Source organism: Eptatretus burgeri, chromosome 17, assembly GCF_056783735.1.
Source record: "Eptatretus burgeri isolate ZD-2024b chromosome 17, Ebu_testis_v1, whole genome shotgun sequence".
NCBI classification, from domain to species: Eukaryota; Metazoa; Chordata; class Myxini; order Myxiniformes; family Myxinidae; genus Eptatretus; species Eptatretus burgeri.
In genome coordinates, this window is record NC_140977.1 from 41,294,733 (window position 1) to 41,321,977 (window position 27,245).

The 27,245-nt window shown below is 48.8% G+C and overlaps 1 protein-coding gene across 1 annotated transcript in view; it reads left to right on the top strand.

Moving 5' to 3' along the window:
* Positions 1-6,945: 6,945 nt before the first annotated feature.
* Positions 6,946-27,245, top strand: part of LOC147009862 (protein tweety homolog 2-like) — a 29,676-nt gene continuing 9,376 nt past the window's right edge. The window contains exons 1-5 of the mRNA XM_085863130.1: positions 6,946-7,389; positions 20,840-21,018; positions 21,136-21,247; positions 21,666-21,901; positions 22,858-22,953. Coding sequence (XP_085719256.1) covers positions 7,273-7,389; positions 20,840-21,018; positions 21,136-21,247; positions 21,666-21,901; positions 22,858-22,953 — 740 coding nt within the window. The 5' untranslated portion in view covers positions 6,946-7,272. The remainder of the gene's footprint in view (positions 7,390-20,839; positions 21,019-21,135; positions 21,248-21,665; positions 21,902-22,857; positions 22,954-27,245) is intronic.

Consider the following 27,245-nt stretch of genomic DNA (forward strand, 5'->3'; position numbering starts at 1 on the left):
TATCATTGGGGTCAGGTAATTGGACAGAGCTACAGCAACTCCTTGGGTATGGTAACCATCAGAGCGACGAGACCAATAGTAGGTGTAACCACCCACCATTATCTCGTCGCAATCCGGTCTCCGAACCTCAGAGAGAGCTGCAATCCCGATGTCCAAACGCTTGAGCTCAGATGATAACAGAGACAGGTGATCATCCTCTCTTAGGGATAGGACATTCCAGGCACCCACCCGAAGGGACCGCCTCAGGTTAACCCAAGGAGACCGCCGTCTGGTGGACGACACCTCAGCACCACTCCGACACACTCTCCCGCAATCTGACCCAGGGATGTTACCCCGTGGTTTCCCTCCTATCATCAAAGATTGGGGGTCCCAAAGGCTTTGCCCCAATCCCGTCATCCGGTGAGCTGCCCTGCGAAGGGAAGCTGCACAGGAGGTACTCCCACGGAGTGGGTTTTCAGATTTTTTTGCGTTTTTGCGTTTTGCGGAATGAAGGGTTTTACGGTGTCCGGAGTGCAAATCCTGCCACCAACCTCCTAATAAGAAGTGACCCAACTGCAGGAGGACGTCCGCAGACACAGTTGGGCACTAGATATGGATGGCCGTTGGCTCACAAGGAGCTCCTCCGCCCTTTGACAGGTTTTGTTTTTAATCCTGCTGGGTGTCCATATCCAAACACCCTCCTCACCAGAAAACCTGGTGGGGGAGACGGTTTAGTCGCCGACAACCCGACCATGGAACAGGTTAGTACAGGTTTACATGGTACCTGTAGCAGGTCACAGATCGAACCTGACCTGACTGGCGCAGCTGACGCAATGATGTTGTGATGGTCGACATGTTGGGTATGAACCGACCGAGGTAATTAACCACACACAGAACTCGCTGCAGCTCCAGACGTGACTGATGAGTTGGCAGTTCCAACAAGGCTTGCACCTTGTCTTCATCCGGGTGAACCCCAGCAGAGGTGAGGACATGACCCATGTATTTTACCTCTGCAACCTTCCACTGGATCTTGTTTGGGTCGAATTTGACATTTTTCTGTCGTGCACAGTCCAGTACCTTGCGTGCGATGGCGTAGTGCTCAGTAAGGGTGGTTTCAGCAAGAATCATGTCATCTGCGATGCAAAAGACCCCATCAATGTCTCCAAATGTGCTCTCCTTCCTCTCTTGAAGAACTTCATTGGCTGACGTCACACCAAACGGTAGACGGCTAAAACAACGACGCCCCAGAAGAAAATTAAAAGTGCACTTGAGGGTACTCTCTTGATCTAATTGAACCTGCCAGAAAGAGTCCTTCTAGTCAAATATACTGAAGACCCTCTTTCCGGCGAACTGACCCATGATTTTATCTGTTGTAGGGATGGGGTGGTGCTCACGCTTCATGGCCTTGTTGAGATTCCTGGGGACGAGACACAAACGGAACGATTTATCTTTCTTCTCGACGGCGACAAGATTATGCACCCAGTCCGTTGGTCCGTCCACCTTCGAAATGATACCCTGTGCCTCCATGTCAAGCAGTTTGGCCTTCAAGCGCTCACGTAGGCTGAGGAACACGACGAGGTGGCTCGATGACTGGCTGAATGGACGGATCCAGTTCAATGTGGTACGGTGTGTCGAACTTCCCCAGGCCAGTGAACAAATCTGCATAATCAGCCTTGACTTTGTCCAGTGTAAGGTCAGGCTGTGTAGAGGCCACTGACGTCACAGCCTCGACAGATAGCAAGCGACTGTTGGGCTTTCTGGATAAGACCTCGGCATGTCGACGCGTGAAGACTGAGAATAGGAGGCGCTTTGGTGTCGACCACATAGAAGTCGAAGTACCCCGTTGACGACCCAGCAGAGCATTGCAGTTTGGCCACTCCATGATGAGGGACGGTGCCTCCATGATAGCTTTTCAATCGGATCATTGAGTGAATAGTCTTGACTGACTTTTCCATGGAATTGAATATTCTGCGAGGGATTATCGATACCTGTGCTCCAGTCAACGTTCACTTTTACCCTATGGCCATTGATGTTGATGTTCGCAAACCAAGAGACGTCTGGCTTCATGACCTGCATGTCTCCTACCAGCAGTGTAGACAAGCCATCAATGTACCATGACAGTCACTAAGAGATGGCAGTTCGGTCGATGTCGTGCTCGTCACCAATGCATGAACACGCTTGGATTGTCGGCAGACCTCTAGAAAATGGTTATGCTTATTACAGTTCCTGCAGCATTTCCCAAAGGCAGGGCATTGGCGAGGTTGATGAATACGCCCGCAGTTCCCACGATTTTGGGTGTGCTTATTGCTTTTGGTCGACCCATGCTTGGGTGCAAAAGGACCCTTGCCAGGAGACTTGAGACTGCAGCGCCCCTGGCGGCGAATCAAGTCAATATCTTGGGAAAGCCCGGTGTAAGCGGCCGATGTTGGAGTCGACGTCATGGCCCTTACATGTCATCAACTCGACTCGGCAGCCAAACAGAGTTGTAGCTTTTTCTAAAGTCAGTCTCAGTTCACGTAAGACACGTTCTTTTAAGGTGAGGTTGCGAGGAAAAAATGACTTTATCCCTGATCATGTTTTCAGTCTCGGCAAATTTCATGCCTTCACCGTAATGCGCAGCCTGTTCAAGTACGACTTGAATGACTGACCTTCAGACTCGGCAAATTCTCAGAACTTGAATCGCTCATGGACAAGGTTCTTCCGCTGATTGCAGTACGTGTCGAATGCCTCTTTGACAGTTTTGAACATCTTCGAAGCGACCGCTGACTCAAATGGGAGGTTCTCGTATACATCCACAGCATCTGGCCCAGCACAGTTCAGCAAGATTGCGACCTTTTGACCGTTGCTCGTCGACTCGAGGTCGGCAGCCTCAAGATGCCAGTCAAGGTCCTTACTCCAGCGTCGCCAGTTCTCAGCTACATTCCCAACTAGCCGGAGATAACCAGGCGGTTAAAAATTCCATCACTGTTGATGAAGAAAATCCCGAATCTCTGACACCATGTTCTGGTCTCCATATGGAGGCATGGGTTCGTATCCCACTTCTGACACCATGTAATGATGACGGACATGAATAGGATCACCTTGCATGGACCAACTGCTGGATTTATTGGAGCATGCGCACACACGTTCAGGCCAGAGGAATACAGGCAATCAAGCAAGCATATAATTCATAATATCATTACAGATGAAGGGAGGAAGGTGGGTGGCAGGAGAGGACAAAAATACACTGACAACTCATCACAACACAGAGCAGCTGCACACAGCGACAATGACACCACACCCGAAAAACGGAAATACGAAAAACGAACCCGAAAATAAAGAAAGACAGAGACAGAGACAGAGACAGAGACAGAGACAGAGACAGAGACAGAGACAGAGACAGAGACAGAGACAGAGACAGAGACAGAGACAGAGACAGAGACAGAGACAGAGAGAGAGAGAGAGAGAGAGAGAGAGAGAGAGAGAGAGAGAGAGAGAGAGAGAGAGAGAGAGAGAGAGAGACAGAGAGAGACACAGACAGAGACAGACAGACATCAAAGCACGTTTAACATCGATTTACAAGGAGACTCACAGCTTCATACCAAACACAATCCAACATCTGAAACCTACCCTTACTTGTAGCTCCCAATGTCTGTTTATTTTGTGTATTAAACTACGTAACACCAAGATTTCTTGAAGATTGTAATAAATGTTCTCTTGACGCAGGTACAATTCCTCCTCGAAAATGCAAAGATTGCTCAAAACGTATAAACCCCAAAAACGATTTTTGACAGTCTGAATGTGGTCATGTTAACCAATCAAGGCCATGTATGGGTCATTCTACCCCAGTCCACCCAAGGGTTGTAACCCGACCCCCTCAGATTTGGCTAATTTTTTTTTGCATGTATGTTACATATGATAGTCTATGTTCACATACAAAATTTTAGCTAAATCGGACTAGGGGTTGACGAGATATGACCTTGAGAACTTTTGACCTTTTCAACAAATGTCGCGTTTCCACCAAAATTCAAATCCTCATATCTCAGCAACCCCTTGCCCTATCTCGATTATTTTGGTGTCATTGGAAAGGTAATTGTCCATAGAATGCAAATCCAGCATCGGTTTGTCGATCTAGTTAAGTTAGGGGTGGATTATTTGTTGACCTGACACTTGACCTTGAAGACCTCGTGACTTTGACCTGAAATTGCATGAAAATGAAAGTTCATACTGTCGACGATAACATATCAAAAAAAAAACTGGAGGGTAGTATTTTTTGTTCTCGAGATATTTTCGGCCAAAGTTGTAAAGGTCATAAAAATGCAACCAAAGCAAGCCAACCCTTGGGTGAACTGAGGTAGAATGACCCGTATACAAATGAGATTACCTCTGGACAACTTCCCCACCAACCTCTGGACAACTTCCCCACCAACCTCTGGACAACTTCCCCACCAACCTCTGGACAACTTCCCCACCAACCTCTGGACAACTTCCCCACCAACCTCTGGACAACTTCCCCACCAACCTCTGGACAACTTCCCCACCAACCTCTGGACAACTTCCCCACCAACCTCTGGACAACTTCCCCACCAACCTCTGGACAACTTCCCCACCAACCTCTGGACAACTTCCCCACCAACCTCCGGACAACTTCCCCACCAACCTCTGGACAACTTCCCCAACAACCTCTGGACAACTTCCCCACCAACCTCTGGACAACTTCCCCACCAACCTCTGGACAACTTCCCCACCAACCACTGGACAACTTCCCCACCAACCACTGGACAACTTCCCCACCAACCACTGGACACCACATAAAATGGCCCCATCGTTTGGGCATTTGTGCATTGTTGATGAAGATACAGACTCAGATACAGATGGGCACTCGATAGAGCACATACCTGTCTACCAGGCAGAACAGTTTACGTTTTGTATCCCATTGATGGGCTGGATATGGATTCGGACCTGAAGCAACATCGAATCGGCTTGTTCTTGACACCGAACCGGCTCATCCACCAAGTTTGGTCAAAACTCGTCCGTAACTTTTCTGAGACATCATGCTCACAGATAGACAGATAGACAGACGGGAAAACATAACATCCGTCTAACTTTGGTGGAGGAGGTAACAAGGGCTGCCACATCTTGGGCAACTCCGCCATTCCGATGGGATGTTAAGCCGGCTATCCTGGATGCCTTTCAGTTAAGTGTATCCTCAAGACGTCGAACGTTGTGTCCCGGTATAACATGGTGTAACATTCCCTGCTCGGACTGAGTTGTGTCTTCTCAAGTCAGTACCTCCGCTGGGTCCTCGGTGTGGTTATTTTCCTAAACACGATGGGAGTTTGTGTTATTTGCTTCACTAGTGCGGGCCCATAGGTGCAGCTTCGTTCCTTCACTCTCGTAAACGACGACTGGATTGATATGACGACGCCCCCTCTCTCCCCCCTGGTCTCGCCCCTCCTCTCTCGCACCCTCTCTTGAATTGTTACGCCCCTCTCTCTCGCCCCCTCTCTCGCCCCCCTCTCTCGCCCCCCCTCTCTCTCGCCCCCGTCTCTCGCCCCCGTCTCTCGCCCCCTCTCTCTCGCCCCTCTCTCACTCCCCTCTCTCTCACCCCCTCCTCTCTCACCCCCCTCTCTCTCACTCCCCCCTCTCTCGCTTCTCTCTCTGTAAATGTATTCACAAATGTCTACCAAGCACAACAATTAATTCAAAACTTGGGAAAAAACAGCTTTCAAACCCTTGGGAAACAGCTCTTTCCCTTGGGGAAATTCAAACCTTGGGATTAATTAATAATTTGAACAATTAATTCAAACCTTGGGAAAAAACAGCTTTCAAACCTTGGGAAGCAGCTGAAATGGACGAAGAACGATATCAAACCTCGAAAAGGCACATCCGCGGGCCCCCAGCAATATTCCTGGCAAGTTTCAATCGTGCAAAATAAATAAGAATAAATAAATAAATAAACATTAATTGTGATGTCATTCGTGACGTCATAGCACAGTGTCCTGTCATTGGTCGACAGATAAATAGCCGTAACTTGGGAACCGTTAGTCCGATTAATATCAAACCTTGAAAAGCACATCCGCGGGGCCCCGGCAATATTCCTGGCAAGTTTCAATCAGATCGGACCGTCGATCGTGCAAATAAATAAATAAATAAACAAACATTAATTGTGACGTCATGCGTGATGTCATAGCACCGTATCGACAGATAAATGGCCGTAACTTGGGAACCGCTCGTCCGATCGATATCAAACCTTGAAAAGCACTTCCGTGGGTCCCCGGCAATATTCCTGGCAAGTTTCAATGAGATCGGACCGGCGGTCGTCGAGAAACGGCGGTCGCAGACAGACAGACAAACAGACAGACACACAGAGATTGCTGGAATTATAGATAGATGAATGAATCTTCATTCATTAACGGACAAGATTATTCCCACGCTCTCGTGGGGTTTGCCGAGCAAGATTTTTTTTTGGCGGGAAAGTCTTTCATGAACCGGATGGCCAGGCCTGACGATCAGTTTGATGAACTTGTTGCCGGCAATAACAACTGGCCCACTCCTCGTGAAGGACGCCCATCAACGAATGTCGGCACACGGGACTCCCAGGTTAATGTCCGTCCGAGAGACGGCACCACACATTGGTGAATCACCCTGCCCGTGAAACACCAGGACGAAAGTTTATAGCTGGGAGAGGAGTGGGCGAACCTCTCGGTCTCGGTCTCGGTCTCGGTCTCGGGCTCGGTCTCGGGCTCGGGCTCGGGCTCGGTCTCGGGCTCGGGCTCGGGCTCGGGCTCGGGCTCGGTCTCGGTCTCGGTCTCGGTCTCGGTCTCGGTCTCGGTCTCGGTCTCCCGGCCGGATGAGATCAAAATGCTCAAGTTCGAATCCGACGCTTCGACCGAGTGAAGGACGTGATCACGTGGCCCGAAGGTTGTAAGACTTTGGTAAAGTGACGTCAGAGAAAAGTTGCGATGAGTCAGAAGGTTGGGCGCGCGATGCATGTTGGGAAATCATTTCCAGCAGTCGCGTCGCGCGGGGAATTCTGGGCCGTTCTGTCCGTCCGGCCTTGGTGCTTCGGCGCTGTTTGTCTGAGTGTGTCCGCCGCCGTTTGTACGCGTTGTCATCGCAGTCTTTAGTGGGCCGTCTGTTCCACCGCGGGTCCTCCTTCCTTTCCTCGTCCGTGTGCTTCCGTGTCCGCCGCTCGAGTGTCTCTCGCGTTGTCCGCCGCTCGAAGCGATGTGACATCGTCTGTGGAAGACGTGTCCGACCGGCCCGTGTGATCGTGTGATCCTTGTCCCTTGTTACAATCTCCGAAAACCTATGGCGGCGGGTCCGCACGACTGGTGGGTGCGATGGTTACATGGGTTCCCCCACTTGGACTTCCATTTCCGACCGGTGTCCAGCACTTTCCGCCTCTGGGATCCCGCCTACCAGCAGGTGAGCGTGTACCTGGATACCTAGCGTGTACATGGATACCTGGCGTGTACATGGATACCTGGCGTGTACATGGGTACCTAGCGTGTACATGGGTACCTAGCGTGTACATGGGTACCTAGCGTGTACATGGGTACCTAGCGTGTACATGGATACCTGGCGTGTACATGGGTACCTAGCGTGTACCTGGATAACTAGCGTGTACCTGGATACCTGGCGTGTACCTGGATACCTGGCGTGAACCTGGATACCTAGCGTGTACCTGGATACCTGGCGTGTACATGGATACCTGGCGTGTACATGGGTACCTAGCGTGTACATGGGTACCTAGCGTGTACATGGGTACCTAGCGTGTACATGGGTACCTAGCGTGTACATGGGTACCTAGCGTGTACATGGGTACCTAGCGTGTACATGGGTACCTGGCGTGTACATGGATACCTGGCGTGTACATGGGTACCTAGCGTGTACCTGGATACCTAGCGTGTACCTGGATACCTGGCGTGTACCTGGATACCTGGCGTGAACCTGGATACCTAGCGTGTACCTGGATACCTGGCGTGTACATGGATACCTGGCGTGTACATGGGTACCTAGCGTGTACATGGGTACCTAGCGTGTACATGGGTACCTAGCGTGTACATGGGTACCTAGCGTGTACATGGGTACCTAGCGTGTACATGGATACCTTGCGTGTACGTGGCTACCTGGCGTATACCTGGATACCTAGCGTGTACCTGGCAACTCGTCTCCTCATTAGGAACCTGTCACTGGGTCTTGTCCCTCATTCACTTTGTCCTCATCATGAACCTGTCACTGGGTCCTGTCCCTCATTCACTTTGTCCTCATCACGAACCCGTCATTGGACCCTGTCCCTCATTCACTTTGTCCTCATCATGAACCTGTCATTGGGCCCTGTCCATCATTCACTTTGTCCTCATCACAAACCCATCACTTGGTCCTGTCCCTCATTCACTTTGGCCTCATCATGAACCCGTCACTGGGTCCTGTACCTCATTCACTTTGTCCTCATCACGAACCCGTCATTGGGCCCTGTCCCTCATTCACTTTGTCCTCATCACGAACCTGTCATTGGGCCCTGTCCCTCATTCACTTTGTCCTCATCACGAACCCGTCATTGGGCCCTGTCCCTCATTCACTTTGTCCTCATCACGAACCCGTCATTGGGCCCTGTCCCTCATTCACTTTGTCCTCATCACGAACCTGTCATTGGGCCCTGTCCCTCATTCACTTTGTCCTCATCACGAACCTGTCATTGGGCCCTGTCCCTCATTCACTTTGTCCTCATCACGAACCCGTCATTGGGCCCTGTCCCTCATTCACTTTGTCCTCATCACGAACCCGTCATTGGGCCCTGTCCCTCATTCACTTTGTCCTCATCACGAACCCGTCATTGGGCCCTGTCCCTCATTCACTTTGTCCTCATCACGAACCTGTCATTGGGCCCTGTCCCTCATTCACTTTGTCCTCATCACGAACCCGTCATTGGGCCCTGTCCCTCATTCACTTTGTCCTCATCACGAACCTGTCATTGGGCCCTGTCCCTCATTCACTTTGTCCTCATCACGAACCCGTCATTGGACCCTGTCCCTCATTCACTTTGTCCTCATCATGAACCTGTCATTGGGCCATGTCCATCATTCACTTTGTCCTCATCACAAACCCATCACTTGGTCCTGTCCCTCAATCACTTTGGCCTCATCATGAACCCGTCACTGGGTCCTGTCCCTCATTCACTTTGTCCTCATCACGAACCTGTCATTGGGCCCTGTCCCTCATTCACTTTGTCCTCATCACGAACCTGTCATTGGGCCCTGTGCCTCATTCACTTTGTCCTCATCACGAACCCGTCATTGGGCCCTGTCCCTCATTCACTTTGTCCTCATCACGAACCTGTCATTGGGCCCTGTCCCTCATTCACTTTGCACTCATCTTGATCCTGTCATTGGCCCTGTCCCTCATTCACTTTGTCCTCATCACGAACCCGTCATTGGGCCCTGTCCCTCATTCACTTTGTCCTCATCACGAACCTGTCATTGGGCCCTGTCCCTCATTCACTTTGTCCTCATCACGAACCCGTCATTGGCCCTGTCCCTCATTCACTTTGGCCTCATCATGAACCCGTCACTGGGTCCTGTACCTCATTCACTTTGTCCTCATCACGAACCCGTCATTGGGCCCTGTCCCTCATTCACTTTGTCCTCATCACGAACCTGTCATTGGGCCCTGTCCCTCATTCACTTTGTCCTCATCTTGATCCTGTCATTGGGCCCTGTCCCTCATTCACTTTGTCCTCATCTTGATCCTGCCATTGGCCCTGTCCCTCATTCACTTTGTCCTCATCATGAACCTGTCACTGGGTCCTGTCCCTCATTCACTTTGTCCTCCTCACAAACCCATCACTGGGTCCTGTACCTCATTCACTTTGTCCTCATCAGGAACCTGTCATTGGGCCCTGGTTCTCATTCACTTTGTCCTCATCGCAAACCCATCACTGGGTCCTGTCCCTCATTTACTTTGTTTTCATAATGAACCCGTCATTGGGTCCTGTCCCTCATTCACTTTGTCCTCCTCACAAACCCATCACTGGGTCCTGTACCTCATTTACTTTGTCCTCATCATGAACCTGTCACTGGGTCCTGTTCCTCATTCACTTTGTCCTCTTCACGAACCTGTCATTGGGCCCTGTCCCTCATTCACTTTGTCCTCATCTTGATCCTGCCATTGGCCCTGTCCCTCATTCACTTTGTCCTCATCATGAACCTGTCACTGGGTCCTGTCCCTCATTCACTTTGTCCTCCTCACAAACCCATCACTGGGTCCTGTCCCTCATTCACTTTGTCCTCATCACGAACCTGTCATTGGGCCCTGGTTCTCATTCACTTTGTCCTCATCACAAACCCATCACTGGGTCCTGTCCCTCATTCACTTTGTCTTCATAATGAGCCCGTCATTGGGCCCTGTTCCTCATTCACTCTGTCCTCATCACGAACCTGTCATTGGGCCATGTCCCTCATTCACTTTGGCCTCATCATGAACCCGTCACTGGGTCCTGTCCCTCATTCACTTTGTCCTCATCATGAACCTGTCATTGGGCCCTGTCCCTCATTCACTTTGTCCTCATCACGAACCTGTCATTGGGCCCTGTCCCTCATTCACTTTGTCCTCATCTTGATCCTGCCATTGGCCCTGTCCCTCATTCACTTTGTCCTCATCATGAACCTGTCACTGGGTCCTGTCCCTCATTCACTTTGTCCTCCTCACAAACCCATCACTGGGTCCTGTCCCTCATTCACTTTGTCCTCATCAGGAACCTGTCATTGGGCCCTGGTTCTCATTCACTTTGTCCTCATCGCAAACCCATCACTGGGTCCTGTCCCTCATTCACTTTGTTTTCATAATGAACCCGTCATTGGGTCCTGTCCCTCATTCACTTTGTCCTCCTCACAAACCCATCACTGGGTCCTCTACCTCATTTACTTTGTCCTCATCATGAACCCGTCATTGGGCCCTGTCCCTCATTCACTTTGTCCTCATCACGAACCTGTCATTGGGCCCTGTCCCTCATTCACTTTGTCCTCATCTTGATCCTGCCATTGGCCCTGTCCCTCATTCACTTTGTCCTCATCATGAACCTGTCACTGGGTCCTGTCCCTCATTCACTTTGTCCTCCTCACAAACCCATCACTGGGTCCTGTCCCTCATTCACTTTGTCCTCATCACGAACCTGTCATTGGGCCCTGGTTCTCATTCACTTTGTCCTCATCACAAACCCATCACTGGGTCCTGTCCCTCATTCACTTTGTCTTCATAATGAGCCCGTCATTGGGCCCTGTTCCTCATTCACTCTGTCCTCATCACGAACCTGTCATTGGGCCATGTCCCTCATTCACTTTGTCCTCATCACAAACCCATCACTGGGTCCTGTCCCTCATTCACTTTGGCCTCATCATGAACCCGTCACTGGGTCCTGTCCCTCATTCACTTTGTCCTCATCATGAACCTGTCATTGGGCCCTGTCCCTCATTCACTTTGTCCTCATCACGAACCTGTCATTGGGCCCTGTCCCTCATTCACTTTGTCCTCATCTTGATCCTGCCATTGGCCCTGTCCCTCATTCACTTTGTCCTCATCATGAACCTGTCACTGGGTCCTGTCCCTCATTCACTTTGTCCTCCTCACAAACCCATCACTGGGTCCTGTCCCTCATTCACTTTGTCCTCCTCACAAACCCATCACTGGGTCCTGTCCCTCATTCACTTTGTCCTCATCAGGAACCTGTCATTGGGCCCTGGTTCTCATTCACTTTGTCCTCATCGCAAACCCATCACTGGGTCCTGTCCCTCATTCACTTTCACTTTGTTTTCATAAAAGTGAAAGTCCCCAACCTGTCATTTGTCCCCAACCTGTCATTGGGCCATGTCCATCATTCACTTTGTCCTCATCACAAACCCATCACTTGGTCCTGTCCCTCATTCACTTTGGCCTCATCATGAACCCGTCACTGGGTCCTGTACCTCATTCACTTTGTCCTCATCACGAACCCGTCATTGGGCCCTGTCCCTCATTCACTTTGTCCTCATCACGAACCTGTCATTGGGCCCTGTCCCTCATTCACTTTGTCCTCATCACGAACCTGTCATTGGGCCCTGTCCCTCATTCACTTTGTCCTCATCACGAACCCGTCATTGGGCCCTGTCCCTCATTCACTTTGTCCTCATCACGAACCCGTCATTGGGCCCTGTCCCTCATTCACTTTGTCCTCATCACGAACCTGTCATTGGGCCCTGTCCCTCATTCACTTTGTCCTCATCACGAACCCGTCATTGGACCCTGTCCCTCATTCACTTTGTCCTCATCATGAACCTGTCATTGGGCCATGTCCATCATTCACTTTGTCCTCATCACAAACCCATCACTTGGTCCTGTCCCTCATTCACTTTGGCCTCATCATGAACCCGTCACTGGGTCCTGTCCCTCATTCACTTTGTCCTCATCACGAACCTGTCATTGGGCCCTGTCCCTCATTCACTTTGTCCTCATCACGAACCTGTCATTGGGCCCTGTACCTCATTCACTTTGTCCTCATCACGAACCCGTCATTGGGCCCTGTCCCTCATTCACTTTGTCCTCATCACGAACCTGTCATTGGGCCCTGTCCCTCATTCACTTTGTCCTCATCACGAACCTGTCATTGGGCCCTGTCCCTCATTCACTTTGTCCTCATCACGAACCCGTCATTGGGCCCTGTCCCTCATTCACTTTGTCCTCATCACGAACCCGTCATTGGGCCCTGTCCCTCATTCACTTTGTCCTCATCACGAACCTGTCATTGGGCCCTGTCCCTCATTCACTTTGTCCTCATCACGAACCTGTCATTGGGCCCTGTACCTCATTCACTTTGTCCTCATCACGAACCCGTCATTGGGCCCTGTCCCTCATTCACTTTGTCCTCATCACGAACCTGTCATTGGGCCCTGTCCCTCATTCACTTTGTCCTCATCACGAACCTGTCATTGGGCCCTGTCCCTCATTCACTTTGTCCTCATCACGAACCCGTCATTGGGCCCTGTCCCTCATTCACTTTGTCCTCATCACGAACCCGTCATTGGGCCCTGTCCCTCATTCACTTTGTCCTCATCACGAACCTGTCATTGGGCCCTGTCCCTCATTCACTTTGTCCTCATCACGAACCCGTCATTGGGCCCTGTCCCTCATTCACTTTGTCCTCATCACGAACCTGTCATTGGGCCCTGTCCCTCATTCACTTTGTCCTCATCACGAACCCGTCATTGGACCCTGTCCCTCATTCACTTTGTCCTCATCATGAACCTGTCATTGGGCCATGTCCATCATTCACTTTGTCCTCATCACAAACCCATCACTTGGTCCTGTCCCTCATTCACTTTGGCCTCATCATGAACCCGTCACTGGGTCCTGTCCCTCATTCACTTTGTCCTCATCACGAACCTGTCATTGGGCCCTGTCCCTCATTCACTTTGTCCTCATCACGAACCTGTCATTGGGCCCTGTACCTCATTCACTTTGTCCTCATCACGAACCCGTCATTGGGCCCTGTCCCTCATTCACTTTGTCCTCATCACGAACCTGTCATTGGGCCCTGTCCCTCATTCACTTTGCACTCATCTTGATCCTGTCATTGGCCCTGTCCCTCATTCACTTTGTCCTCATCACGAACCCGTCATTGGGCCCTGTCCCTCATTCACTTTGTCCTCATCACGAACCTGTCATTGGGCCCTGTCCCTCATTCACTTTGTCCTCATCACGAACCCGTCATTGGCCCTGTCCCTCATTCACTTTGGCCTCATCATGAACCCGTCACTGGGTCCTGTACCTCATTCACTTTGTCCTCATCACGAACCCGTCATTGGGCCCTGTCCCTCATTCACTTTGTCCTCATCACGAACCTGTCATTGGGCCCTGTCCCTCATTCACTTTGTCCTCATCTTGATCCTGTCATTGGGCCCTGTCCCTCATTCACTTTGTCCTCATCTTGATCCTGCCATTGGCCCTGTCCCTCATTCACTTTGTCCTCATCATGAACCTGTCACTGGGTCCTGTCCCTCATTCACTTTGTCCTCCTCACAAACCCATCACTGGGTCCTGTACCTCATTCACTTTGTCCTCATCAGGAACCTGTCATTGGGCCCTGGTTCTCATTCACTTTGTCCTCATCGCAAACCCATCACTGGGTCCTGTCCCTCATTTACTTTGTTTTCATAATGAACCCGTCATTGGGTCCTGTCCCTCATTCACTTTGTCCTCCTCACAAACCCATCACTGGGTCCTGTACCTCATTTACTTTGTCCTCATCATGAACCTGTCACTGGGTCCTGTTCCTCATTCACTTTGTCCTCTTCACGAACCTGTCATTGGGCCCTGGTTCTCATTCACTTTGTCCTCATCACAAACCCATCACTGGGTCCTGTCCCTCATTCACTTTGTCTTCATAATGAGCCCGTCATTGGGCCCTGTTCCTCATTCACTCTGTCCTCATCACGAACCTGTCATTGGGCCATGTCCCTCATTCACTTTGTCCTCATCACAAACCCATCACTGGGTCCTGTCCCTCATTCACTTTGTCCTCATCACAAACCCATCACTGGGTCCTGTCCCTCATTCACTTTGGCCTCATCATGAACCCGTCACTGGGTCCTGTACCTCATTCACTTTGTCCTCATCATGAACCCGTCATTGGGCCCTGTCCCTCATTCACTTTGTCCTCATCACGAACCTGTCATTGGGCCCTGTCCCTCATTCACTTTGTCCTCATCTTGATCCTGCCATTGGCCCTGTCCCTCATTCACTTTGTCCTCATCATGAACCTGTCACTGGGTCCTGTCCCTCATTCACTTTGTCCTCCTCACAAACCCATCACTGGGTCCTGTCCCTCATTCACTTTGTCCTCATCAGGAACCTGTCATTGGGCCCTGGTTCTCATTCACTTTGTCCTCATCGCAAACCCATCACTGGGTCCTGTCCCTCATTCACTTTGTTTTCATAATGAACCCGTCATTGGGTCCTGTCCCTCATTCACTTTGTCCTCCTCACAAACCCATCACTGGGTCCTCTACCTCATTTACTTTGTCCTCATCATGAACCCGTCATTGGGCCCTGTCCCTCATTCACTTTGTCCTCATCACGAACCTGTCATTGGGCCCTGTCCCTCATTCACTTTGTCCTCATCTTGATCCTGCCATTGGCCCTGTCCCTCATTCACTTTGTCCTCATCATGAACCTGTCACTGGGTCCTGTCCCTCATTCACTTTGTCCTCCTCACAAACCCATCACTGGGTCCTGTCCCTCATTCACTTTGTCCTCATCACGAACCTGTCATTGGGCCCTGGTTCTCATTCACTTTGTCCTCATCACAAACCCATCACTGGGTCCTGTCCCTCATTCACTTTGTCTTCATAATGAGCCCGTCATTGGGCCCTGTTCCTCATTCACTCTGTCCTCATCACGAACCTGTCATTGGGCCATGTCCCTCATTCACTTTGTCCTCATCACAAACCCATCACTGGGTCCTGTCCCTCATTCACTTTGGCCTCATCATGAACCCGTCACTGGGTCCTGTCCCTCATTCACTTTGTCCTCATCATGAACCTGTCATTGGGCCCTGTCCCTCATTCACTTTGTCCTCATCACGAACCTGTCATTGGGCCCTGTCCCTCATTCACTTTGTCCTCATCACGAACCTGTCATTGGGCCCTGTCCCTCATTCACTTTGTCCTCATCTTGATCCTGTCATTGGGCCCTGTCCCTCATTCACTTTGTCCTCATCTTGATCCTGTCATTGGGCCCTGTCCCTCATTCACTTTGTCCTCATCTTGATCCTGCCATTGGCCCTGTCCCTCATTCACTTTGTCCTCATCATGAACCTGTCACTGGGTCCTGTCCCTCATTCACTTTGTCCTCCTCACAAACCCATCACTGGGTCCTGTCCCTCATTCACTTTGTCCTCATCAGGAACCTGTCATTGGGCCCTGGTTCTCATTCACTTTGTCCTCATCGCAAACCCATCACTGGGTCCTGTACCTCATTCACTTTGTCCTCATCATGAACCCGTCATTGGGCCCTGTCCCTCATTCACTTTGTCCTCATCACGAACCTGTCATTGGGCCCTGTCCCTCATTCACTTTGTCGTCATCATGAACCTGTCATTGGGCCATGTCCCTCATTCACTTTGTCCTCATCATGAACCTGTCACTGGGTCCTGTCCCTCATTCACTTTGTCCTCCTCACAAACCCATCACTGGGTCCTGTACCTCATTTACTTTGTCCTCATCATGAACCTGTCACTGGGTCCTGTTCCTCATTCACTTTGTCCTCATCACAAACCCATCACTGGGTCCTGTCCCTCATTCACTTTGTCTTCATAATGAGCCCGTCATTGGGCCCTGTTCCTCATTCACTTTGTCCTCATCACGAACCTGTCATTGGGCCATGTCCCTCATTCACTTTGTCTTTATCATGAACCTGTCACTGCGTCCTGTCCCTCATTCACTTTTTCCTCATCATAAACCCGTCATTGGGCCCTGTTCCTCATTCACTTTGTTCTCATCTTGATGCTGTCATTGGGCCCTGTCCCTCATTCACTTTGTCCTCATCTTGATCCTGCCATTGGGCCCTGTCCCTCATTCACTTTGTCTTCATCACAAACCCATCACTGGGTCCTGTCCCTCATTCACTTTGGCCTCATCATGAACCCGTAACTGGGTCCTGTACCTCATTCACTTTGTCCTCATCACGAACCCGTCATTGGGCCCTGTCCCTCATTCACTTTGTCCTCATCACGAACCTGTCATTGGGCCCTGTCCCTCATTCACTTTGTCCTCATCTTGATCCTGTCATTGGGCGCTGTCCCTCATTCACTTTGTCCTCATCTTGATCCTGTCATTGGGCCCTGTTCCTCATTCACTTTGTCCTCATCTTGATCCTGCCATTGGGCCCTGTCCCTCATTCACTTTGTCCTCATCACGAACCTGTCATTGGGCCCTGTCCCTCATTCACTTTGTCCTCATCTTGATCCTGCCATTGGGCCCTGTCCCTCATTCACTTTGTCCTCATCATGAACCTGTCACTGGGTCCTGTCCCTCATTCACTTCGTCCTCATCATGAACCCGTCATTGGGCCATGTCCCTCATTCACTTTGTCCTCATCATGAACCTGTCACTCGGTCCTGTCCCTCATTCACTTTGTCCTCATCACAAACCCATCACTGGGTTTTGTCCCTCATTCACTTTGTCTTCATAATGAACCTGTCATTGGGCCCTGTCCCTCATTCACTTTTCTCATCACGAACCTGTCATTGGGTCCTGTCCCTCATTCACTTTGTCCTCGTCTTGAACCTGTCATTGGGCCCTGTCTCTCATTCACTTTGTCCTCATCACAAACCCATCACTGGGTCCTGTCCCTCATTCACTTTGTCCTGTCCCTCATTCACTTTGTCCTGTCCCTCATTCACTTTGTCCTCATCACAAAATCTCATTGGGTCCTGTCCCTCATTAACCTCCGCCATCTTCGAAGATGGATGGAGGTTACTGTTTTCACCCCTTTTTGTTTGTTTGTTTGTTTGTGTGTTTGTTTGTTTGTTTGTGAACGGTATTACGGAAAAACTCCTCGACGGATTTTGACGAAACTTGGTGGGGGGGGGGGGGTTCGGTATGGTCCAAGGATCATGCCATTAAATTTTGGACTTGGTCTCCACCCCCCAAAAAACTTGTTAGAGAATTTTTTTTTGCATTTCTACATGTTTTAAGTGATTTCCAAACCCCCCCCAAAAAATTGTTACCCCCAAAAAGGATTTTTTGAATTTCTACATGTTTTAAGTGATTTCCAACCCCCCAAGAACAAATTGTTCGAAAAAAAATATATATTTTGCAACTTTTTTTTCAACAAAATTTCGATTTTTTTTTTTTTGCATTTCTACATGTTTTAAGTGATTTCCAACCCCCCCAAAAATTGTTACCCCCCCCCAAAAAATTGTTACCCCCCCCAAAAAAATTGTTAGAAAAAAATTTTTTTTTGCATTTCTACATGTTTTAAGTGATTTCCAACCCCCCAAAAAAATTGTTAGAGAAATTTTTTTTTGCATTTCTACATGTTTTAAGTGATTTCCAACCCCCCCAAAAATTGTTAGAGAAAAAAAATTTTTTGCAACTTTTTTTTCAACAAAATTTCGATTTCTTTTTTTGCATTTCTACATGTTTTAAGTGATTTGCAACCCCCCAAAAAAATTGTTACCCCCACCAAAAAGAATTGTTAGAAAAATTTTTTTTTTGCATTTCTACGTTTTAAGTGATTTCCAACCCCCCCCAAATAAAATTGTTCGAGAAAATTTTTTTTTGCATTTCTACATGTTTTAAGTGATTTCCAACCCCCCCAAAAATTGTTAGAGAAAAAAATTTTTTTGCAACTTTTTTTTCAAGAAAATTTCGATTTATTCTTTTTTTTGCATTTCTACATGTTTCAAGTGATTTCCAACCCCCCCCCCCCCAAAAAAAAATTGTTTGAGAAAATTTTTTTTTCATTTCTACATGTAGAATGTTTGTTTGTGAACAGTATTACTGAAAAACTCCTCGACTCTGTCAGCAATGTTGACATCATGTTTAATGAATAAGATATAAGGTTCACTTGGGGGACCCAGCAGTATTGGCGGCGGAGGTTTTGCACTCTCCCGAGTGCTCCCCCTCTAGTTCACTATGTAAACCATAAACCCATCACTAGGTCCTGTCCCTCATTCACTTTGTCCTCATCTTGAACCTGTCATTGGGCCCTGTCCCTCATTCACTTTGTCCTCATCATGAACCTGTCCTGTCCCTCATTCACTTTGTCCTCATCACAAACCCATCACTGGGTCCTGTCCCTCATTCACTTTGTCCTCATCTTGCACCTGTCATTGGGCCCTGTCCCTCATTCACTTTGTCCTCATCATGAACCTTTCCTGTTCCTCATTCACTTTGTCCTCATCACAAACCCATCACTGGGTCCTGTCCCTCATTCACTTTGTCCTCATCACAAACCTGTCATTGGGCCCTGTCCCTCATTCACTTTGTCCTCATCATGAACCTGTCCTGTCCCTCATTCACTTTGTCCTCATCACAAACCCATCACTGGGTCCTGTCCCTCATTCACTTTGTCCTCATCTTGCACCTGTCATTGGGCCCTGTCCCTCATTCACTTTGTCCTCATCATGAACCTTTCCTGTCCCTCATTCACTTTGTCCTCATCACAAACCCATCACTGGGTCCTGTCCCTCATTCACTTTGTCCTCATCACAAACCCATCACTGGGTCCTGTCCCTCATTCACTTTGTCCTCATCTTGAACCTGTCATTGGGCCCTGTCCCTCATTCACTTTGTCCTCATCATGAACCTTTCCTGTCCCTCATTCACTTTGTCCTCATCACAAACCCATCACTGGGTCCTGTCCCTCATTCACTTTGTCCTCATCACAAACCTGTCATTGGGCCCTGTCCCTCATTCACTTTGTCCTCATCATGAACCTGTCCTGTCCCTCATTCACTTTGTCCTCATCACAAACCCATCACTGGGTCCTGTCCCTCATTCACTTTGTCCTCATCTTGCACCTGTCATTGGGCCCTGTCCCTCATTCACTTTGTCCTCATCATGAACCTTTCCTGTCCCTCATTCACTTTGTCCTCATCACAAACCCATCACTGGGTCCTGTCCCTCATTCACTTTGTCCTCATCACAAACCTGTCATTGGGCCCTGTCCCTCATTCACTTTGTCCTCATCATGAACCTGCCCTGTCCCTCATTCACTTTGTTCTCATCCCTGAACTAGTCACGGAACCCCTACCTCATATGAGGCTGATCTGGTCGCCCTGAGGTAGCACACTCACCTTTAAGCTGTCTATTCTGCATCCGATTCCCAACTTGAGAATAACCTGTAACATAATTGGTGTTTACCAGGCAGGGTTTATGTTGCACCACAAAGTACTACCACTCCCTCGAATGGATGTTGTGCTGGGTATCCTCCCATCTTTTAGGATTTTCTTTACCTTAAATTTGATGTTAAAGAAACTGTGGAACCTTTTTACAAAGACGAGGCCGTTGTGTGCTGACATTCTAGCCACATCTACTGGGATGGGGGCACTGCATCAGCAGCCTTGTTTCCAGAAATGATGCAAACCAGAAGACCTCAAGTTGTACGGAGCATCATGAGCCGATTGCTCAGACTGGCTGCCCATGTAACTTGATGTTGGAAAACGTTGGCCTTCTGATCATGTGTTCAAAGAACTTTGTTATTACCTCTGCCACCCAACGTGGAAGGAGATTATGTTTTCACTCCTGTCTGTCTGTCTGTCTGTCTATCTGTGTGCAGGATATCTCAAAAAGTTGGAGACGGATCCGGATGAAATTTTGTGGACAAGTTCGGTGTGTGACAGGGACCAACTGATTCGATTTTGGTGAAGATCCGGATCCGGATCCGACTATTACAATTTTTAAAAGTGATTCTTCACCGTTGAGAGATAGGGCCAAAACGATGTATCGCACGATATCTCAAAAAAGTTGTTGATGGGTTTGGATGAAACTTGGTGGACGGGTTGGGTGTGTGACAAGGAAGAATTGGTTGTTGGTGAAGATCCGGATCCGATAAATTTTTTTAAGCGATTCCTTGCCATTGAGAGATTGGGCCAAAAACGATATAGTACTGTATAGCATGATATTTCAAAAATGTAACGGGCGCAATATGTTGTCGTGGATCATGCATTACGTGGCGGAGGTGTGTGCTCTACCGAGTGCCCTTCGACAGTAGCTTCATTCGTATTCGTTCGAGCGAACAAATTTCATGCCCTTGTTGTAAACTGTGAAATATGAGCGAGTGTTTGCTTGTGTCACAAGTCACTTGAGTGATCCTCATGTTTGCTGATGTTGTGTCACAGTCATTGCTGTTCCTGGCCGGGGCTGTGGGTGTGGGTCTTACACTTAACCTCGCCTGCCTGTCGCTGCACTTTCTCTGTCGCTGTTGCCGAAGATCCGTCTCCCGTGCTGAGCCCCACCATAAAGGGGCACATCCACGTTGTGCAACCACCTGGCTGCTTGTTGCAGCACTTATTTGCAGGTGGGGGAGTAGGCTGAAAGGGGTGGTGGATGGAGAGGGTCTCCTGTTCAGGAGGTGTTTTTAGGGTCTGTAAAAAACATTGTGCAGTTCCTGGGAACTAATTGACATGCGTTCCAGTGTGGCAGTGGGCGTGGGATTCTATGGCAGTGGAGAAACTGAGGATGGGCTACAGAGAGCTTCTGAAGGTCTTATCGGTGCTGATACCACCATTCGTGATATACACAACCTGGTGAGTTTTTAAAGTGTTAAGGAGGAATTTGAGAGTCTGGAAGCAATAGACAATGTTTTTCAGGTGGAGTCGTGGGCAGACAGGTCGGGGTGAGTGAGGTTGGGGTGGAGGGGAGGTGGGGGGAGGTTCCACACTGAATATGTATCAGTTTTAAAATCTCTGCCAAAGTAATATGGCTCACAATTAAACCAGTAAACCAGTGTCATGCAAACCCACGATTGGATTCAATTTTTAAGATTCAAGAGAGGTTTTGATGTTTAGGTGTTTGTGTGTGTGTGTGTGTGTGTGTGTGTGTGTGTGTGTGTGTGTGTGTGTGTGTGTGTGTGTGTGTGTGTGTGTGTGTGTGTGTGTGTGTGTGTGTGTGTGTGTGTGTGTGTGTGTGTGTGTGTGTGTGTATGTGTGTGTGTGTGTGATCCAGGTTGATGGGACACTGGCTTCTCGTACCCAACGGCTGAACACTGGGCTGAAAAATCTGGAGTTGAAATATGTCAAGAATGCAAAGTTTGAACTCCTCGTACAGCAGGCAACTCAACACCTCGCTGATCTGCAGGACCAATTGCAAGGTCTGCCGTTCTTGCAAGGGCATGGAAGAGATGTCGAGGACTCGCCCTTACTGGAACTTCAGCAGAACCTTTCGTCTGCTGAGTTCTATAGGTGTGAACTTGAATGCAATTGAATATTTTTCATATTCTGGGTAGTTGTTTCCATGGCAACCTCCAATGTCATTGCACCTATTGTGAACGGTTGACGCACGGGCCAAATTGTAATGATTAGAGATTTGGGGCAGAGACGAGTGAGTGGTGTCTTGCCTCGTCTCAGGACTGGCAGGGTGTCCGAGAGGTCTGCACATTCTCCTCTGAGCCGTCTAGCCTGGGTTCGAATCCCAACCCAGCTATAAACTGTCATCCTGGTGTTTTGCATGCAGGGCAAAGCATCAATGTTTGTGTCGTCCATTGATGGACGTGAAGCTTGGCATCCCATCTGTCAGCATTAGTCGGTGGATGCTAAAGGTCCCAGGGTCTCCTTCGCGGAGAGTAGGCGAGCTATTGCCGGCACCATTAACAAATTACAAATTCTTTCCTTAACCTACAAGGGGCTCTGCATCAGCGGCATCGCAGTGCCCCCCCCCCCCCAAAACATGTTTCCAACGACCACATGTTACATGTGGAAGCGGAAGAAGAAGATTTGCTTGTTTCCACTCACACATTTGAGCCTCGATTGAGGCCAAGTCATGAGAAGTCAGTGTGACAGCCGATGCCAAGAAGTCGCGCTTTTTCTGAATATGTCTGCAGGTTCAGTGGATACTAAAATGCAAGAACAATGTTTTCTGACTGCTCTTGTTTCCCTTTGCCCTAAATACTACGGATTTTGTTGACTTATTGGAGTCTGCACATTGACTCTGCTTGGACGAGGCATGAAGGAAGTGCAACTGTTTCTTTGTAAAAAAGACTGCACTGTCAGATTGGTGACGTGTGTGTGTGTGTGTGTGTGTGTGTGTGTGTGTGTGTGTGTGTGTGTGTGTGTGTGTGTGTGTGTGTGTGTGTGTGTGTGTGTGTGTGTGTGTGTGTGTGTGTGTGTGTGTGTGTGTGTGTGTGTGTGTGTACCACCAGATGGTTGGGATACCTGTTGCTTCTCACCGCCAACTTGCTGCTGTGCCTGTTGCTTTGCTTGGCAGTGGCAAGGGCTTCTTCCTGCCTTCTCAACCTGTATGTCTATCATAATTTGCATTTTAACCTTGAGCACCACTCCCATATTTGTTCAATTGCACATTCCCCAAATTCGTAAATATTTATAGCAACTTCTTTTTTTCAGCCATGCTTTCTCTGCAGGAAGTGGAAAATTGTTGTGTAGGGCTTTGAATTTATCCCAATCAGAATTTGAGTTATCTTGACTGCAAACTGCTACAATAATTTACTATATATATATATATATATATATATATATATATATATATATATATATATATATATATATATATATATATATTGTTGCGGATTCGCGCCCGCCGGCGTGCAAACGGCCACGTAACTCGAATCGCGGCACGTCGCCCACCGGACGGACAATCCCGTCGTGACCCTCTCGGACTAACGCCGGAACTAGTCACGGGTGGGCCTTTCGGCCTCACCACGATCGTGCCAATCGGCCCCCCGCGTGGGATAGGGTTGCTCGCCAAATTCGACCTACCTAAGTACCCACACGGAGGGTAGACCGGGCGATCGCACCTCGCCGCAGGTCGACTTCGGACACGGGCCACTTTAAGCGACCCGTTCCGTACTATCGGGATAACCGAGCGGTGTTATCGTCAACCCCGACGGTTCGATTAATTATCGGGCGTTTTAGCCCACGACCAACCCTTTACGTGAAGTAAGATGGGGATTCAATAAAGGAAAAGACGAAGCGAAACAGGAAAAACAGTTCAACATAAAGCACATTTATTTCGCGATGGCACACGGATAGCACACATATACAATTATACACCAAAAGCAAATGTAAAAGAAGAAACACCACAATAATGCACAAAAAGCAAATGTAAAAGTGAAACGCAATGCAGATCTACCACCGACTACCGAGCACACGGCAACACTTATACAGTTTTACTTCACAGACGGCGCCGACAACACATATACTCAAAGCAAAAGAAAAAGGGACCACCCTCCACTATGAGGGGGCAGACAGGCCTGGGGCCGAGACCGCGTCGAGCCTACCCGTCTGGTGATGAGCCGCAAAATGGCGGTGGCGCCCCGACTCCGCGGGCCTCGCGGACAGTGTCTGGAATGGGGTGGGAACGGGGCCCCCTTCTCACACTATCTCGGCGCGGGGGGAAACAGGAGGGGGTTGTTGATGCTCGGGGGGGGGGGGGGAATGAGGATATCTCGCTGGCTCGGGTCCCGCGACGAGCGATCCACCGCAACCTCGGTCGCGTTATCGGCCTCCCCTCTCCGCAGCTCCCCGACTTGACACGAGCGCCCTCTCGACTGCCTTCGCCGCCGCTACCTCTCCACTCTCCACAGCTCCGTCCAACTGCTTTCTCCGACTCTTCTTGACTGACTTTTTCCAACTCCACTTACTCACTCCTTCCAACTCCACTTCTCCGACTCTTCCCAACTCAACTGCCTTTTCGGCGAGCGAACGTGGCCCTTTATAGCCCCCGGGGCTTCGCTCCTTTACCTTCGACCCTTCACCTCTGGCTGGCTCCCCATTGGACAGAGGAAAAGTGGGCGTGAATGATTTTTGATCCACGAATCTGCATATAGCGATTATACTCCGACGCACCTGGAGGCGGGGCCAAATCGCCCCACGCTCGCCGATAGGACGGAACAGAAGTGGGCGTGAATCGTTTTTGATCCGATTTCTTCGGAAAGGCTGGTGTTTTTGCACCCGCTGCTCGGTGCGCGCCCTGCACGAGTCCAGGATCGGCGCCCACAAGCGGCGCGGGAATGGCGGTGATGCGATGGTTGCGAGAGCGAGATGTGACGGCAAGGGTCGTGGCTGTTGTTGTGTAGCGGCGTTGCGGTTGGTGGTTGTTGTGTGATGGCTGTTGAGACGTGGTTGGTGGTGGTTGTGGTGGTAGTAATGGCGGCTGGTCCAAAATAAAGATAGTAAAAGAAAAACGGCTATCTAGAGGGGTCGCAGCCCGAATGAATGACATTTATTCCCTCTAAACAACGGGTTTGGGCCTAACTACACATATACTTACAGGGATATCTCACCTAAGGGACCTGAATGGTGGTTTGCGAATTTCGTCAACCACAACAATATATATATATATATATATATATATATATATATATATATATATATATATATATATATATATATATATATATATATATAATTCCAGCAATCTCTGTGCGTGTCTGTCTGTTTGTCTGCGACCGCCGTTTCTCGACGACCGCCGGTCCGATCTCATTGAAACTTGCCAGCAATATTGCCGGGGACCCACGGATGTGCCTTTTCGAGGTTTGATATCGATCGGACGAGTGGTTCCCAAGTTACGGCCATGTATCTGTGAACCAATGACAGGACACGGTGCTATGACGTCACGAATGACGTCACAATTAATGTTTATTTAATTAATTATTTTTTTGAAGGATCGACGTCACAATTCTTCTTCTTCGTTTGGTATGATGTCACAATCGACACTGGGGACCTGGGTATGTGCCTTTCTCTGGGTATGTGCCATACCTCTGGGTATGTGCCAAACTCCCAAGGTTTGATTATTAATTAATCCCAAGGTTTGAATTTTCCCGAGGGAAACAGCTGTTTCCCAAGGGTTTGAAGGCTGTTTTTTCCCAAGGTTGGAATTAATCGTTGTGCTTGGTAGACATTTGTGAATACATTTACAGAGAGAGGGACGAGAGAGGAGAGGGAGATAGGAGGGGGGTGAGAGAGAGGAGGGGGGAGAGAGAGGAGGGGAGGAGAGAGGGGGGTGAGAGGGGGGTGAGGGGGTGGCAAGAGAAGGGTGAGAGGAGGGGCGAGAGAAGGGTGAGAGAGGGGAATGAAAGGGGGGAGAGAGAGGGGTGAGAGGGGGTGAGAGGGGGCAAGAGAGGGAGGGAGAGAGGAGGGGGGGACAGAGGGGGGTGAGAGGGGGGCAAGAGAAGGGAGAGAGAAAGGCAAGAGGGGAGGGGGGACAGAGGAGGAGGGAGAGAGGGGGGAAGAGGAGGGGCGAGAGAGGTGGGGCGAGAGAGGAGGGGGGAGGGAGGGGAGAAGAGAGGGGGTGCGAGAGAGAGGAGGCATCACAATTCTTCTTCTTTGTTTGATATGATGTCACAATTGATGCTGAGGACCTGATACTGCAGGCACGAAGCTGCACATACTGGCACGCACCTACGGGCCCACCCCTACGGGCCTGCACTAGTGTATATATGTATATATATATATATATATATATATATATATATATATATATATATATATATATATATATATATATATATATATATATATGTATGTATATATAAAGCTCAAACTGACTCACTCTCACTGACTGACTGACTAATATGAAAGTTCAGTAGCTTTTGGGTGACGTAGAAAGCTGAAATTTTGCGCGCCAATGGACATCAAAGCCGATATGCCGGCAAAAACATCACAGAACCGTCGGAAAGCATCCAGAATTGAAAATAGAAATAAATGAAAAAAACAAAGAAAATAAATAAATGAAAAAAACAAATGCAGGTGAGCGACCCAAGACAATGGGGGAAGTACGGTTCGTTATTGCTTTCAATGTGTAAACATACCCCGCTAATATATGTATACGAGACGACCCGTGAACCCGTTGGGTTCCCATTGTGACAGTAATTGATAAAAAAATCATTTCAAAAATGGAGATAGCTCCAGCGAACTATACCGCTGAGGTTGTTTTCAATGATCAAATAATCCCGAAGAGTACTTGACTGAACCGTGAAGTGATTTTTCGTTTCCCGATTTGAACGAACTTGATATTGCGCGTCCGCGTGAAAAAAAAAAAAATAAAAACGGAGAAAAGAAAGTCGAAGAAATTATTGTGCGTAATCTTCTAAATGCAATTTTATTTATTAATGAACACAGAAGTATGAGATCAAAATGGTGATGTTTATTTTATGCTTAAAAATAAATTGTTCTTTGTCTGTACTTAATGTTTGAGATTTTTAGATCCTCGTGGAGGATATCTCCTAAGTCTTACTCACGTTGTTTTTCTTCATCTTCTTCTTGTGGACTTTTTTGTTTCACAGCCTCCAGTTTTCATCGAAACTTCCTGAAACTTGGCGTTTATATGTAAAAATACCCTGTGCAGACAGTAACCATCTCCGATTTTGAAAATTCCTCCTAGAAAAAAAAGTTATGACGTCAAAATATCTCCGCTAATGGAAATCGCCTAAAAAATTATCTCAAACTCGGCAAGCTTTTTGAATTCTGTTTGCAGGAATCGAACAGGGCATTAACAGAGATGAATTACCGCACATATGATGCATCACTATGACGTCATCTATCAATTTTTATGACATCATTCCTATTTTTT